The sequence below is a fragment of the Aythya fuligula genome, chromosome 20 (genome assembly GCF_009819795.1).
Source record: "Aythya fuligula isolate bAytFul2 chromosome 20, bAytFul2.pri, whole genome shotgun sequence".
Lineage (NCBI taxonomy): Eukaryota > Metazoa > Chordata > Aves > Anseriformes > Anatidae > Aythya > Aythya fuligula.
The window spans coordinates 3,905,445-3,922,757 of record NC_045578.1 but is presented as its reverse complement, the minus strand read 5'-3'; the positions used below and the strand labels follow the sequence as shown (position 1 = coordinate 3,922,757).

General features: G+C 36.6%; 1 protein-coding gene across 1 annotated transcript in view; it reads right to left on the bottom strand.

The window, feature by feature from the left end:
• Positions 1-17,313, bottom strand: part of ZZEF1 (zinc finger ZZ-type and EF-hand domain containing 1) — a gene marked incomplete at its 5' end in the record, with an annotated part of 57,701 nt that overhangs the window by 6,958 nt on the left and 33,430 nt on the right. Inside the window, 18 exons of the mRNA XM_032201201.1 lie at positions 801-944; positions 2,757-3,116; positions 4,205-4,340; positions 4,843-4,943; positions 5,311-5,499; positions 6,353-6,472; positions 7,009-7,205; positions 8,893-9,025; positions 9,559-9,733; positions 10,849-11,126; positions 11,684-11,823; positions 12,410-12,563; positions 13,140-13,312; positions 14,330-14,592; positions 15,186-15,351; positions 15,558-15,696; positions 15,950-16,079; positions 16,721-16,882. Of these exons, the coding sequence (XP_032057092.1) occupies positions 801-944; positions 2,757-3,116; positions 4,205-4,340; positions 4,843-4,943; positions 5,311-5,499; positions 6,353-6,472; positions 7,009-7,205; positions 8,893-9,025; positions 9,559-9,733; positions 10,849-11,126; positions 11,684-11,823; positions 12,410-12,563; positions 13,140-13,312; positions 14,330-14,592; positions 15,186-15,351; positions 15,558-15,696; positions 15,950-16,079; positions 16,721-16,882 (3,160 nt within the window). The remainder of the gene's footprint in view (positions 1-800; positions 945-2,756; positions 3,117-4,204; positions 4,341-4,842; positions 4,944-5,310; positions 5,500-6,352; positions 6,473-7,008; positions 7,206-8,892; positions 9,026-9,558; positions 9,734-10,848; positions 11,127-11,683; positions 11,824-12,409; positions 12,564-13,139; positions 13,313-14,329; positions 14,593-15,185; positions 15,352-15,557; positions 15,697-15,949; positions 16,080-16,720; positions 16,883-17,313) is intronic.

The following is a 17,313-nucleotide window of genomic DNA, read 5'->3' as shown; positions in this document are numbered from 1 at the left end:
AGCAAGAAAAAAAAGCCTTTGTTAGTTTAATAGGGAACTAATCTAACAAATGTAAAGCATGTCCTGTTGCTTGCACTAGATATTGAGTGTAAAAATTAATTACTAGCAATGCTAGTGGTGGTATTCGTTTCTGATATTGATTGTATTGCCAGATCCTAAAGGCTTACATGCCTTTAAAAATAAAGAAGAGAAGAGTCTTAGCTGCAGGGAAGTAAAAATCCCAATGCTGCCCAGAAGCTGTAATTACTTACCAAACTCTATTTGCATGAGCATGCTCAGAAAAATGCATTCAAACAATGTCAAGAAAAGAACAATCAGAAACTGTGTCAGAATATACTCTAAAATGAGAAATACAACGAAAAAAAAAAAAAAAGGAAAAAAAGAAAGATTCCACTCCTAGCTTTCACCTAACAGCACAACAAAGTAACAGGCCAATAGAAACAAACACTTGGATGAAATGTAGAAATATTTGCTCATTAAGGCCCTGATACCATTTAAGAATATGAACTGCTTCAAACACATGCATATTAAAACCATTTAAGTTATGGACTTTTCATATGATCAAATTAGTATATTAAAATGGCTATTAAAGTGCCTTAGTGAACATATTTCTTTGCAGGGCAAGTCTTCAGCTATCTGGCACTAACTTCAAAAACAACAGGTTATTTCGCAGGTACTTCAAGCACAGAAGTCCCATGGTTATACACGTGGAACACAGCCACATTTCTGCTTCAAACACCTTGATATTTTTCAGTCTTCAAGTCATGTAAGCCCATTGCACTGCAATAGTTATAACTTACCTCAAAATTTGTATTGTTGTTGTAAGGATGTTTAGACTCACGCATCTGGACTGCCATCCCAGGTTCCTCCATGAACTGGCAAGCTGTCAGCGCCATCGTTCCCAGCATGCTCCCACTGCATCCATGCAACACTTTCTGCAGAATCTGAGGAGAGGCAGCACATTGTGTAAATGCAATTTGCTATCTAAGCAACATTTGCAAACTTACACACTGATGACTGATACATTTCTAGTTGTTTAACATTTCAGAGTAGAGAATCCAGGTACCAGCAAGAAATGAGACAAATTCACATGTCTACAAGCACCTAGAGGTGCAGAAGATTTTACTTTGTCCTCTGTTTCAGACCTTTCGGCCTTTAAGTGATAAAAACATGACAGCTACTACCGACGTCTCTTTCCATAAATGCTAGAATAAAGGTTAATTCACAGTGAACTGAAGCTGTAAACAAGGAAGGTCATTTAAAAACTTTGTTAACATGCTAAACAGACACTTTTACCTTCCATATCTACAGGTTTTAATTTGAACAGAATGCATCCTATAGTTGTCAAAATGTACAAGTACACATATAAAAAGGAAGGATTAAGTATTAGTCAAATGGTTTCAGTGTTTGAAAGAGCTAGATGCAAGAGTTGTATCATCAAAAATACACATAGATGCCGTTCAGTCTACACATTAAGTAATAATTCAGAACAACCTTAACTCTCCACTGTTTCTTATTTTTCAAAAGTGCACAAAAGTTCTTTATCAGGAGTCCTATTACTCAAGGTCCTTCACAGGTCGTTCCAGCAACCCATTGCATTGCCTCACCTGTTATCTCCTCCAATAAAACTAGCCATTATTAGCTCAGGCCAAATGTTTCTCCTCCAAATCAGCCAGTAATAGATTTTTTGAGAAAAGCGAATATAAAAAACACAGGAAGTACACAGCGTGGTTCCATGAATACATTCTTTGCCTCCACAAACTTGTAGAATGGCCTAAGTCAAAGGCTACGCCTTTGTATTTTATATGCCTTAACAGATTTTTATTACATCAGTTCATCCTGTCATTTTCTGATCCTATATAAACACCCTGTGGTAACAACTTTAATGACATACTGTGTCAAACACCAGCTCTTTTGGTTTGTTTTGGACTTTCCACTGACTACCTTAATCTGACACTCCTTTGTTTTCTTACCGGGAGGGCCAGTGAATAAGACTTGATGTTTACTTTTTCTATGTTGCTCATGATTTTAAGACTATAGAGAAGGAGGAACAGACTTTTTATTATTTCTCCTCCCTCAGTACCCACAGGACAAAGATCCAGGGTCAAGAAAACTAGTTGGTTTCTCACATGGAAGTTATTCCATGGCTATAATAATCCCTGCCACTCTTCTGCAGACCTTTTCTAGTTGTACTGCATCTTTTCCTTAAAATGAGGGAGTCAGGTTGTGTGGTGCAGTCCAGATGAGAGCATAGTATTGGTTCAGTGGCATACTGATGCCTTCGGTTTTATTTTTAATCCCTTTTTTGAAGATTTCTAGCACTTGATTTGCTTCGACTGCTGTGAAGCATTCAACTGACATTTTCATTACAATATTCTATTATAATTCTGAGATCACTTGCACCACAGTAACACTCAGCCCATCAACGGCGTAGCAGGTATTACAATACACACATTGAGATCCAAACAAAAATCAGCTTTCAAAATGGACTGCCTAGTTTGCCAATTCCTCTACAAGATTTATCGCCATGTAACTGAAAGAGTCGTCTCCAAGGAGCTGGTTTTTTTCATTTTCTGTTTAAAAAAAAAAATCAGTACATTAAGACACTGACAGATTCTGACTGCTTTTTCAGAACTAATTTAAATTTTGGAGTTTCAATTTAGCTGAAAAAAAGAACTGCATGTATTTTTGTTAGTCAGAGGCTTGTGGAATGTAGGCATAGGGCTTGCTCACATACACAAGTGAAATTCACTTACTTTTTCCCATAACTGCTTTTCCTCTAGCTGCATAAGCATGTCCAGTATGTATGTCATATGGGCTGGGCCACTAAGATCTAGGATTTCCTCATTTATTGCCACATCATCCGGCCACTCGGCTAACAGCGATGCCAGCACGTGCCTGGCATAAAGAACTGCAGTTGCCTCATTTACACGATACAAGTAGTCCCTCACAGACTTTTTGCTTCTGGAGTCCAGCTCCTTATGCAAGAGTATGGAACTCTTAGTGCGACGCTGCTTGGCATAACTAAGCTGAAGATCACTCTCCGTGTTAGTTATCAGTTTCTGGGCAACTGGATTGGTTTCTTCTGTTGCTTTATCACAGAGCACAGGCTTTGACTGAAAAAGAAAGAAAAAGTTTGAATATACACTCTCAACAATATCCTTCCTTGATTATGTTTGGATATCTGACTCATCCATCAGACTGCAAGCTGAATTTACAAATTACTGTATTTTACAAACAGAAAATTATATGATCAAAGAACACAAAGTACAATTTCTCATGTACTTAGACGGACGAAATTTCTCAAAAAAAACCCTGTTTATATCAAGAGACTTCACCATACACTGATACTTTCATGATTGTACATATGATCAGGAACAGCAGTTAGAATTCTAACCTGAAGTGCTAATTTAAGCTGAACTACAGAGGTAAAGCAATATAGTCCCACACTATTTGTGACCCTAGAATAAAATCACAGAATGATGCAAGTTGAGAGGAATCTTTGGAGACCATTTGGTCCGAAAAAGACCTGAAGCTGAGCCATATTCAAAATTATATTAAGTTCCTCAAGGCTTTGTCCAGTCAAGCTGGGAGCGTTTCCAGGGGTGGATATTTGACAACTCCTGTATGAACTGTTGTAACATCTAAAATTTTTTCTTCTAATTACTTGAAACTACTTCAGGAAGTCCTCAAACCAGTTCACTATGCAACTGATATAAAATTGTGCTGGTGATACGACCTGGCCAGGAACCTGCACCCAAATAAAGCAAAAAACTGGATAACCACACTATTGAATATAAAACCTCACCGTTGCAAGTGTAGTGTCTACTCTGCAAAACAACATTACTTCCTTGTTCTGCTGCAGTTACGGTGAGATAGCATTGCAATGGTAAAACAGTAACTGCACAAGCTTACAGCAATTAGATACAATCTCTCCTGTATAAGGAAAGGAAATCACAGCATGCAATCATAATTTGTTCTCCTGACCTGAGAATCAAGTTCTCTTGCTTCCTTACAGAAGAATTTAAAAGGAAGAAATGCTTGCTTCTTGTTGCATCTGCTCATTCATTTTGACATAAAACATTAACAACAGATTACTCCAGTTGTTAAAAAAAGCACTCTGAAGTTTCTAAACAAAACTGAAGTTACTAAATGCCGAAACTAATTATTTATAAACTGTGCCTTTTAGTGGAGACATACACACCAAACATGGTAAGATGATCATATCTGTATCTACTGCTTTTGAACTCTGCTCCTCCAACCTCAAACGCTTGCTAGGTTGCCATTTCTGAGCCAGTGTTCGGATCTTCTCATCTGTTGTAATTACATCTCCATCAAACCTTAAAAAAAAAGACAAAATAAAAAAAAAAAACCTTAAAAATGTGTTTGAAATTAATGCAAATAAAAATAACACCATTAAATACAAATTAAAGTCTTTCCACTGCCTGTCACATTAAGTAGCTTCCCTGCTTGAACAAGTAGAGGGTTTAACATGACATAAAATCACTCATCTCTATGAAAACACAATGGCTCCAAGGCATGCTTTGATTACTAGAAGTCACATGAAGGTCTGTTCATTCTTTCTCAGGATAACTTAGAGATATAGTAGACCTACATATGGGAGTTATTGAACTGAAAAGAACATGCAGCATATTTCAGAAGATGGTGACTTGTTTCCATAATTACAACTAAAACTCAACAGGAGTTCAATTCTTTACTTTTCACACATGTAAACCAAGTCACATACTTGAAACGATTTCTATTCAGCACCTTGCACATTTTAAGTTACAACCTCTATCTTACAGTAACCTTGTTTTTGATTGGACCCAGTCTTTCACATACCTCTTTTGAACTTCTAGGAAAAAAGAATCTGTTCTTTTCATTTGCAACTCATACATGGCTCGAAGAATATGTAGAGGTGCATTAAGTGCATCATGCGTCATCTGAAAGAGATTTAAAAAAAAAAAAAAAAAAAAAAAGACATTTCAGGCAAAGATGAAAAATGTGTTTCTTTATGGGAGACCGAGGTATTATTTTCTATTTATCATATGCATTAAAAATTAATGAATTTAATAATATCTGAATTAGTAGAAATGAAGAGTAGTTTAGCAAAAACTTTTATAACGATTTTACAGCATTCATTATTGTGTTCTCAGTATGAAGTTTTATTTTCTGTTTCCTTCCTTTTTATTTCTTGAAATCACAGACCTACAGAATATAAATCTAGAAGAAAATCAGCCATACAAACTACCAAATATTTTATGCAATTAGCAAATCTATAGTGACTTCCAAGGAGGAAAAAATAAGTACCAAGAAACATATTTTGGTGGCTTCATCCAAACCCTCCAGAGGATCAAGTTTGTTCTGCTCTAAATCAGCAGAACCAACAACGGATTGCTCCACATCTTGATCTTGTTCCCTTTCTTCCAGTTCAGTATCCTCACGTTCAGCCAGGGAACTGATCTCTTTCTTTGAGGAATACAGCATTATTGACAAAATCTATACAGAAAAAGGTAGCATATGGTGTGACAGCTGTAGATATCATTAGTGTATCAGCAATCAGCATTTTAAGAACATTGTAAGACTTGGACAGAGTTTAGCACATACTATTCTAAAAGGAAACAACACCTAAATCAAACAGAAAACAACAGAAAAGGAACATGAATTTAAACCATTTCCCACTTCACAAATAAGTTACACCTTCCAGGTTACTAAAGACAACTTCAGTAATTAGCCAAAAGCATAAAAAAATTGAGAAAATATTTAACCATTTCAGAACATCAAAGGTTTCAGGATTCTTAGACAAAGACAGAAGAGAGATAACTATCACTAATAAGCCAGAGCTGCCCATACACACTCTTCATGCCCATGATAAAGCACAACTAATGATTGAACCACTTTTATCTTTCTGCAATTAAATATTCAGAAACAATGCACCCACATACATATTGATGTCCCTATATCGCACAGCAGTAATATCTTGCACATGCCAGTGAGTAACACAACGAATATTTTTCTTTTAGATTATTTTTTTTTCAATTGAAGAATGGAATCTTCAAGAATAGTCTAAATAAAATTTATAAATGAAACTGAGTAGGTGATTAATGCCTCATCTTCCAAAATTCTTTCAAACATGATCAGATTAATTAATATCAGCTCCATCTTTAATAAAGTTAGACTATTATCTATACAATTATGACAGAGAAAGGAAGACCCAGGGATACAGGAAATGAACATTTTTTCAAAAATATTCTTAGCACTTTCTTCATAGAAGGAAAGTGCAATGCCATTAAAATTTCACGTCACCCTGTGAAGCTACATTTTGCAAGAAGTCAAAAGCTTATTTTCTCACCTCCAAGTCTCTGAGAAGCCAGGTCTTACTGAAGCCAGTTCCTTTGCTACATTTCTTCACAAGAAGCTTGAGTAAACCAGACTGAAGAAAAGCAGCTTGGACCTCCTTAAAACCATGAATCTGCACATACAGACAGACAACGTATCACAATGCTTGCCAGGCCTTAACACACAGCCTATCTATAGTACAAGTAATTTTCCTTTATTTCCTTAAAAACAAAAAACAAGTAAAAAAAAACCACAGAACCCCACTTCAGATACTTTAATAGTATAAACCATGACACACAGTACTAACTGTATGTCTGTTTTGCTCTGACTGTCCAAAACACTACAGACTTCTCTCATCATATAAATTAGGAATAAGAAAAGGGGCAAGTGAGTTTCAGTCCGTGAAGCATTATCCCTGCAATTTCTTCATCAATTTTCATGAATGATCAGCCCTCACAGAGGAAAAACAACCCAACTTTAGACTCACAAATGCTGTGTAATCTTTAGCTATAGTTTTAACCCCTACAGACAGGGAATAAATGGAGACAGAAGATACAGGAGCTTATGTTAGTTTCCCAATGGGCTTAATCAACATGCAAGTTGCTGTTGAGAAAGGCAGAATAAAAACTTCTGACACTGAGCTAATTCTACATGTCAGGCAAAAGATACCTTAAGTGTTCTGTAAAGCCCCTTTAAAGCAAGTGACAAGACCCATGTTGCTTCCACTGCCTCAGCATAACTGCTGTCCATGCTGGTTTGCAAAAGGTGCGTGGATATAAGAACAAAGTGCTGGAGGTATTGTCTCAGCTGGGTCTGGGAATCGCTGCCTTCTTGTCCACATTTCTGAATCAACTGGTAGTCTTTCACTACAAGAAAGGAAAGACAGAATTCATTAGGTTCATCTTAAAATGTTATGAAGTCATCTCTTACCAGTCCGTATTAGTAAGCCGAGACGCAAACACAACCCACATGTGAAGTGCATACTAATAACGAGTCGTATTAACAAGACTGAAATATTAACATATTAACATTATTAACAAGAACCACCTCTCTGCTTTGCTGTGGCAAAATTATGGCCTTGTTCAGAAATTATTTCAAATTCATTGAACAGCTAAGAAAATATTTTTATCTATATAGAATAGATATCTTCTTGCAACAGTTGATTGCCTGCACGTACCCGAACACACACAGCTCAGTATACAAATCAGCTGGTGTCCTATTTTACAATTACTATGGGGAAAATTCTGACCTGCAATTGATATGATGAAATAAAACGTGCTGATAATTACTGCTCAAGGTATCAATTAAAAAAATATATATATTTAAAAAAAAAAATCAAGCTTTTACATTCAAATCTTTCCTTAGTATCAAAATGCAGTGTAGTTTGTTGGGTTTTCCAAGTGTCTTTTAAACGACTTCAGTAGTTAAATTTGGACAACCTTTGCTTTATTAACTTCACAACATTAGGTCATGAATGCCAAAAAAAACCCTTGCTCCTATGAATCCAACTGATTTGCTGTATATTAAACATTTAGCTTGACAGAACCATTTAACAAGGTGAAACACAGAAAGAAAATTCTTTCTGGTACAATGACCCAGGAAGCAGCATCTAGAGTTTATTTGTTAGGTTGTTATTATTCTTCTTTTATTTTAAAAAAGCCTCTAGACACCGTAATAGCCAAAAGAGCCCATTGATGTATCCTAGAATGGTCTATACTAGAACACCCAGACACTTTCCCTGGAGTACACACTATTTCATGTCATCTAGCTCTTGACTTTTCTGTCTCAAATTTTAGGGTTATCAAACTGTTTTGAAAAGTTCTTCCAGACTGGAGGAAGGCAGAGCAAAACCAGGCTCCTGACACTTTATAGAAGACGTGATTAAGTAAGTTGGGCCTATCTTCATGGCATACTTTCTTACAACACCAGAAAAGAACAGCCAAGATGGCTTTGCTTCACATGGAAACAATAAGTAATGAGCTTGCTTTTGTTTGCTTTTAGTCTTCATTTGCTAGTTGGTAGCACACATCTTGCTGACAATGGAAACAGGCACTTCATAAAAACTCAGAGCAACAAAATGGACTATCCCATACACATTCAGGTTCTGCATAGCTTGCCTTCACATAGTAGCACTTAACTACACAAAGGGAGCATGTGCATTTTTAAGATTTGCAATTGTTTTAAAACTTTAAGCACATGTTTACAAGTGATAAGATATAAGTAACAAGCAAACCTCAAAACAGAAATAGTTGCTTAATCAAAGGCCTATTTCTGAAATTACTCAATTAATAAAATGGTTGACAGTTTCCTAAAGCCTCTCCTGAATAAAAACTAATATCAGAGTTTTAAAAAGAAGAGAGATTTCCATAATCTTTACAGCAGAAGTGTCACAATTTGGATTAAACTATGAGCAGAAAACCAGGTGACTCAATAATAGAAGTCAAACTCTGCAGACCTGAATGAAGCGTTGTATTTCAAACATGCTTTTGGGTATTCAAGAAAGTGCAAGGAAATACTATGTAATCCCTTAATAAGATAAGAATGTCACAGAACCTGTTTTCCTCTTTCGGGTTTTGATGTCTACAACAACTGCCCTGTTTTTCTCAGTGAAATGTTTCAGGATGATCACATTATGAGGCTCGTTAGCATTATCCATGTACACAGAACGAGTCCCCATGCACAGCACCTGAAATTGCAACAAAAGATTCAGTTATGATTTGGAATACTTATTTAAAAATACACTGCCAATTTTTATGTTGGTTACATTGGCTTATACTTGGTGTTGTATTTTTTAGCTGAACAATCTGCTTGCTGCCAGATATTTGCTGATCTTTGGAAAACAGCAGTTAATTTCTACAAAGAAATGGCTACGACAAGTAACTTAATCCTGCACAGGCAATATATCAGAGTTACAACTATCAAGAATGAGATTATTCATTTCACTTGTACAAAAAGCCCTTTTTGATACTCAAATGTACTAAGCTGGTTTTCTCAATGTAGTTTAAAGCAGAACTCAAGGAAACACGAAGCAAAACCAGCTACGTTATTCTTCCTTAGACAAACATTAATTGTGCGCAAGTGGAAAGATGTGAGCTCTGACATGCACCGTGTTTTAATGGTTTATAATGGATGTCTCCAATTGATAAGATCTGTAGTGTTAGAAACAAACCTAAAAACTCTAACCAATTTTGTTTCCTTTACTATTGATAGGCCACTTACCTCAGGAAACCCAACCAGCACCAATAAAGTGAAGATATTGGTGTGCTTTAGCTGGAAGGGCAGCTGCTTAATGCAATGGTCAGTGAAAGCAGCGATCACATTATGCCACTGCGCAGAAGAGTTCAAAGATCGGAGAATATCTGCCATGGAGCTTGCCCAGTCCAGACCTACACGACTGGAAAGCAAGAGCAGTCTGTATTAGGAGGGCCGACTACGCACTTACCTGAAACTATTTTTCCTCAAGACACCACACCACTGTTGATCTGTCAGAGCTGTAGCTTTCATATCATTAATACCAGCGTGCTTATCCAAATATTTGAGGCTTTCATGTCAGCTGACACATTCTCTTTTGTTTTTCATCATTAGAGCATAAATACTATTCTATTTTTGTTAAAAGGTTTACAGTCCCAAGTCAAAGTTTGAATAAATGCTGTCACCTTGAAGTCCTAATTTTAGTTTAGAGCTCGAGATTTTTTTCTTTGCACAACAGCAAGTGGTCTATTTCCCACACACATGACTACCTACTTTCTCTCTGTGGGCTACAATCTCTAGAGAGATTGGCCTCCTTGCTCTAAAATGAGTCTTTGAGAAACTCCTTTCTCTCAAATGATCCTCTGGATATTTTGCCTTTTACATGCTTTTATATTCATTTATGAACTTTCCCCATAAAACACAGCTACAACAAGAATGAATACTGTCATATTTAACAGGCAGAATATTAATCTTAGAATGCTTAAGAGCTTTCTCAAGATCTTCAAAATGGAACATACTCCCTGCCCCTCCTGTTTCCAGTGCAATTTTACTATACAAAATCTCTGTCTCTAATACTCTTACATAAAAAGGCCAGATCCAGAACTCAGCACTTGTGACAGCTACCACATGACACTCCTCTTTCCCAAGTCACAGAAGGAGTATCTAATTTAAAATGAGAGAATTAACATCTAAAAAATAAAAAAATAAAAAATAAAAAATGAAAAATAAAAAATAAAAAAGGAGGACTATCTTGTTTCCCCTAGAACTTGCAAAACCTTGCTTTCACCATAACATGCTATGTACATAAGCACATGAAGTTAAGCCATTCTTCAACAGACAGCCTTCTTTTGGAAGGAAATTAAAACATTCTGACTGCAACAAGGGCTGCAGATGCTATGCCCTTCCCATGATCAAGACGTAGGTTTAACTGACTTTCTGTTAAAAAAAAAAAACAACAACTGTATGCATGAGGCAAGCATGAAAGAAAACTAGTGCTAGTCATCAGAGAGCAACTAATAGGTTTAAATTAAAAAGCACCTGTCTAAACACACAGCTCCCAGACTGAAGAGAAGATGAGTTGTCTTCCAGCCTTCTGGCATTGTAGACCCATCTCCCGCAGCAAACAAATTATGTTTGGCTGAAAGGACTTTAGCCACTGCAGCATCCACTTCTGCAGGCATAAGTCTCAGGATTAACTGGCCCAGAAGTCCCAGTGTTAAATGGTAAGTTTCATTTAGGTGGCCAGCATTTGAGATGACAACCTGAAACATCAGTGGAAGTATCTGTTCCAGGTTAATCAGAGACATTGTAGAGCCCTATGGAAAAAAAACAAAACAACTCAGTAAGGCAGGGAAAGAAAACAAGATTTTTAGTCAAAATCATAGCACATACAAAACCTTCTGTTCTAATGCTCCTTCCAATGGGACAAAAGGACATGAGAAACTAGGTTTCAATACACATTCAATACAAATATACATTGTCATAAAACTGCAAATCAAACATCTGTACGCAGCTTTCTTACATCAGGACCTTCCATTTGAGAAATGTTCTGTCAAACTGAATGAAGGCACAGTATAAACTGTGTTTAGTAATAACACCTGACACGTAAATCTAAGGTGATGCTTTAAAGTTTGCAGGTGTTGAACACTTAAGGTAAGCTTCTAAATTCTAGTTCCCTTCCCTCTCTCCCCACACAGGAACAAGGCTTACATTCCTTAGTAATGCGAAACTGTTTAAGACATTCTGACATTTGCATTTTGCTACACATAAGCAAATAAAGCCCATTTCCCACAACAATTTATTTGCTATGAATTTTATTCATGTTATTTGTAACACCTAGCAAATACAAGGATAGAAAGTAAAAAGAACTAACTGATTTGAAAGGTGGTAACATAGCAGCCAGCAATCCTAAAATCCTCTTCTGAGAGCATTCAGCAAAAACTTGTTCCTGGCTAGGTATTAAAACCTTCTCTGCTTGCTTCTGGGCTGAATCCTCTGAAGTGCAGTCATCTGCTTTTTAAATTAAAGCAAAAGAAGAAAATCCGACAAAATTACATTAAAATAAAAGAAGACAGTGATATTTATTTTTTTATGGTTAAAAAAAATGCAAGGATGATTTTTGTCCAATTTTTTCTTAAAAAAAATGATAAATCTTTATAAAAGTTAATAACATATCAGGTAAAGATATTTCCTTACACCATTTATTTAAAAGTGTATACAGGACAGCACTATGTACAGATCTGCTTTCTTATCCTAGTTCTAACAAGACTAGTCTTTAATAGAATAAGGCACCTATCTTCTGGTTCTGAGTATGTAAGACTACACAAGTATTGCGTTAGATCAGCAGGAAGTATCATCTCCCAGCATGAATATACATCGCTGGAATTCTACTCTGATTTCTAGAATCCTTTAAACAGATTGCAAGGTAGCAGTTGTTCAAAGAGCTATGCTTGGCAGGTTTTTACAAAGCAAACAGCTCACTTGCATTAAAGACATCTGCAAATACACAAAAATGGGTTAGAAATAAAGAAATACGGCTGTTTTCTTTGCATACGTACAGATATTCCTGTGATAAGGAAAATGAGAAATAATCTCTTACCTGTTGGAGAAGCATTATCATCCACAGACAAGTCTGATTCTTGTCTCAGAACAGCTTTCTTTGCTAAGACAGCGCTATGATTGCTTTCACTTCCTTGTTTTTGTACTTTATCTTCTGCAGGAGACTGGATTTCATTGTGAGTGTCTCTTTTCCCCTAAAATAAAACAAAGATACTGAAAGATTAAAACAAAATTTAATACTTGCAGAAACAGCCATGAAAAGAGAAAACAAGAAATCTGCTCTCAACAAACATCTTTCCTAGAATACCAAAACCTTTCATTGGTTAGCAATTTCTTGACATATACATGTCTCAAGCTCCCATACAGTGAATATATATTTTTCTATTTTGCTTGTATCTATGCATAAAGTTATCCTGTCATAGCTTTACACACCATACAAAACCATAGAAGATCTTTTTTCATACCTAAGCAGTGCTAACAACTAGGGGAACCACTACCCTTTCAGAAATTATGTCCTTTGCCCCTTTCCTCCAAAATTTTTGAGAATCAAAGTTGCCTACGAGAACATAAAGTGATGCCTTAGTCTTTGACCAGTTGGATTTAATTAAAAACAAACCAACCAATCACCTTCCCCTTGCCTCCCAACTTTTACCTACAATTAAAATCATTGTCATCCATCATTTTGGCTATATTTCCGCAATAGGACATTTAAGCTTCTGAAGATGACACAGCTAATTGGTATCAGGGGTCTGCGTATAATGGGTACTTACATTGCAGTGCATATAAGAGCCTACACTTGGTTTCTCATCTTTTCCCTTCACTTCTTTATCACCAACACAGCTTTTTGGAGCACCATCTGTGGGAGGACTGACTGATACAGTGTCATTCTCTGAGAAGGATTCACCTTCTGGTAACATGCAGAGGAGAGCTAAATTTTTCAGACCTGAAAGCAAAAAAGTTACAAAAGCTGTTTAGCTTTTGAGTGGCAAGATAGCGAAAAAGCAGAACTGAAACATATTGAAAGAGAACTGCAAACTTCCCCTCACACTATTTTTTTTTTGTTAACATTGTTGTGTACAACTCCATCAAAAAGATGTTCCCCACCATGTTCACTTAATTGTGTAGTTCAATTAAGTGCTTCTGTGATGAACAGGTAGTGACATTTTTTGTCTGCCATCAGGGCAGAAGTCCTAATGAATTTTAAAAAGTATCAGGGATACCTCCCAGCAGTGTGAATTATGAGGGTTGACTTGTCTTCATTTTAATCTTCTGACCACTTAAATATTTATAGAATAAAATTAAATCGCATATTAAAAACAGATGAAATAATGAGTATGCATAAGTGTTTGGTGGTGGTGGTATTTCAGCAGTACTAGGGCTGCTCAAAAAATGCCAATAAATTTGAGTATCAGATTTTGCTATATTCAACATAGGTCTCTATTTAATCACCCTATTTTCTGTAAGTAGGTCTCAGTTCACAGAAATCCTCATTTCCAGGCAAAGCGACATCATCCCCAGCAACTTATCACAAATAAGGTTAAAAAATTCTTGCCAATAGATAAGGAACAAGAACCATTTTGCACCGAGCTATTTGCTTTCCTTTGAGCCCTTCAATTGTCAGTAACACATTAGTAACAGAACATGAAGCTCTATTGATCCATTTACAACATTCATGATGGGAAGGAAGGGAAAAAAAAAAAAAAAAAAAAAAAAAAGAAAAATTACCAAAGAGTTGCCAAGTTGTCTTCAGCATTTATGTAAGTAGCACATTAATTTTCTCAAGCACCCTATTTTCCATGTCTCCAATGACCCCGAATGACACTTGTTCTACATAAACAATTATTTTCAGTGAAGTACACAGTACCTTCCCCTTTCCTTTGGAAACTTCAAAGTGAGTAATCACAGACTTTTCTGACACTTGCTAGAAGCCATTGTTTCACTGAAGGAGGAGCTGACTCACCTTTTCCGTGCTGTGCTTTCATCAAACAATCTCCAATGAGCTGTATGCACTGATGTTGTAGAACTCTGGCATGACTGAGGACCTGTGAATCTAGTTTTTCTCCTTCTACTTCCTCCCCATTTGCCAGATCTGCACTGTAGAGAGTCAAAGCTGCAAACAACAGCCAGGAATAGTTGTGGACATATGGTTGGATGAGCCTCTGTCGATCACTGATTCGAATAGTCACCATTGGATACACTGTGATGCTGTGAGTGGGCAAGTGACTGAAAGAAGAAGGTAAGAAGGTATATAATTTTGAAATGCAGCCACATTCCTGACAACCAATGTAGTTAGTAACAAAAGATACCTTTACACGAAACTATGAAAAAACCAACTCATTCCATGGTTTCAAACTGTAGACCTTCAAGAGCTGTACACTGTCAGCCCCTCACTGACATCAAGTAATGCTCATTTAACAGAGCTCGTACTGTGCTGCGAACTTCTGCTCTAGAAATAAAATTTGTGAACATCTTCGGTCAAACGTTGAAATCTATCTCGTCTAACCACAGCACTGTACGCACTCCTTCCATCCTATCATTCAGGGTGTACAATCCTCCCTCTGCACCTTACACAGCCATGGCTAGAAAACAGTCACAATTAAGTTACTTCAGAACTTGGGGCACATTTGCAAACTACAGAATTTTTTGCTGAACTGGTCCTACATTTGCTAACTTTCCCCTGAGGACAGCTATTAGGTGTTCTGATGTCAGACACAACCTTGTAGGATGTGATATGAGAATGACTGACTGTATTTAGTTGCTAATTATCACTTCTGGCAAGTAAAGTGGAAGAGAAAAAAAAATGTCACATTTAATACCTGTCAGAGTATTTCTTTGCAGAGTAACATCCATAGCAAAGGTCAAAGTCATCACACACATTGCAGTTCATTCGCCGACCTATGATGACCCCTTGGCAGTGATCACAGGCATACTCCATGTTAACCATTTCATGGTCATCCTCATGTCCCTCAGGTTTAACTCCACCTGTAAAGAAAGATTTTACAATTCCCCTGAAAACCTTTGTTGATAAAGGATCTTTCTTAATTTCAACTTTACATTCAGATTAGGAAAAGAAAAGCCTAACATTTCTAAAATATCCGAGAAGAATCTTTGACTTTATATGTAATTTAGAAGATACTATTTTGCCTTCAACTATAGGGTATTGAGGGAGTCTTTCAAAAGATTCTTACCAAGAAAACAAGTTTTGCATAAATCCATGTCATTGCATTGCAGACAGCGGTAGCGATGCCATGGTGCGATTTCATCACAGCCATCACAGGATATGTCCACATTTAACAGGTCACAGTAACGGGCGACAAACATATGCATCTAGAGGAATAAATGGACATAATTTACTTGAGCATTATTTTCTGAGAGAGCGCTTTCTAGACAGAAAGCAGAACGCTCCCCCTGCTGAAAAAGGATGGGGATCTTTTAGTCATTTTAGACTTTTGAAGGCCTACAGGGAGCCAGGGATCCAACTCATAAAAATTAGTTAAGCCAGATGCCTTTCTCTCCTTTATGCTTTTAAAAGTCTCCTATTTACCCCTTCTGCAGATAAATAAGCAAATCATGAGGTCACCTTTCTCTGCTTCTCTGGGTCAGCTTGAGCTATCTTTTCATACCAGGTCTCAAACATTACATCCTGACATTCATCCATCCACTCACAGTTTTGCTTGTAGTCTGCAATTTCATCTTCTTCACTCCACTGACTAAAAGAAAAGCAAGCTCAAAATTAAGTTTGAATGCAATTAGGCTCCCTTCTAATATAACTAGATATAACTAGGGATACCTTTAAAAAAAAAAAAAGAAGTGCTATAATATACTAGTAAAAACAAAACTGTAAGAACTTGTTCACTTGGTTAATAACTGACCACATAGACACCACCACCTTGCCTCTGTGACAAGTTCTTACATATATATGCAGAGCATAATGCCAAAATCAAAACTGCTTTTGGTAATGCTGGCAGAGCAGGTGAGAAGTTTTTAAAGCTTCTTGGCCTTTACATTTGCTCAGATGTAAGATATACAAGCACTATAAAAATATAACATGGAGCTGCTAAAAACATTTTATATTTATCAAGAAGAGAAACAGCATTATATATGTCCTTGTACACAGCCAAACAAGTGAAGTGTTCCAGCAGTAATCATATTAAAGACAAGATTTTAATGTTTTTAGCACCAGTAAGTATTTGAATTTTTTTCAGTATTAAGCACTTGAATACTGGCCAGGTTTTGCCATATTGTTAATAGTTAAACTTTTTACTTCTTGCTCCAACACAGTTCAGGACTCTTTCTTGGTAAAAATGGCATCAATAGTTAGTACCATGTGGTTGCATTGTTCCTGACTCACCAAATCACACTATCATGAATACTTATGTTTTCTTGTGATGTTGTCATCAGAAGCTGGGGTAACTGAATCTCAACAAAGAAGGAAAGATCACTCGGTTCCCAACTCATATCCAAAAGATGAAGGAGAGTTGTCTGCACACATGACAAGGCAGGAAGTAATGATCTAAAAACCAAAAAACAAAACAAAAAATAGTATGTTATGAGGATTAAAAGGGGTCCAATTACTATCCACTGAGTTCCAAGGTTTACTACACATTAAAATGACTATGTGGCAGAACCTCAAGTTTACTAATGCACAAACTTATACAATTTAACAAGATGCACAGCCAAGACATTTTGAAATAAAGATTGAATAAAATCCTATGGACTGAGTTGATATTATGCTATAGCCTAAGCATTAGCAAGAGGATCTGTCTTCTCTGCAGTACATTTCCTCAATACCCGTAGGGACTTGTTCTCTTTGAAAATGTTTGCCATTTCCAGTTGAAACTGGACAAAGGATTTGGAAGTTATGAGTAGAGAAATTGGTGTAATATTCCTAAAATCCTCATTCCTCTAGGACACCTAGCTATAAATCCCAACAATTCTAATCAG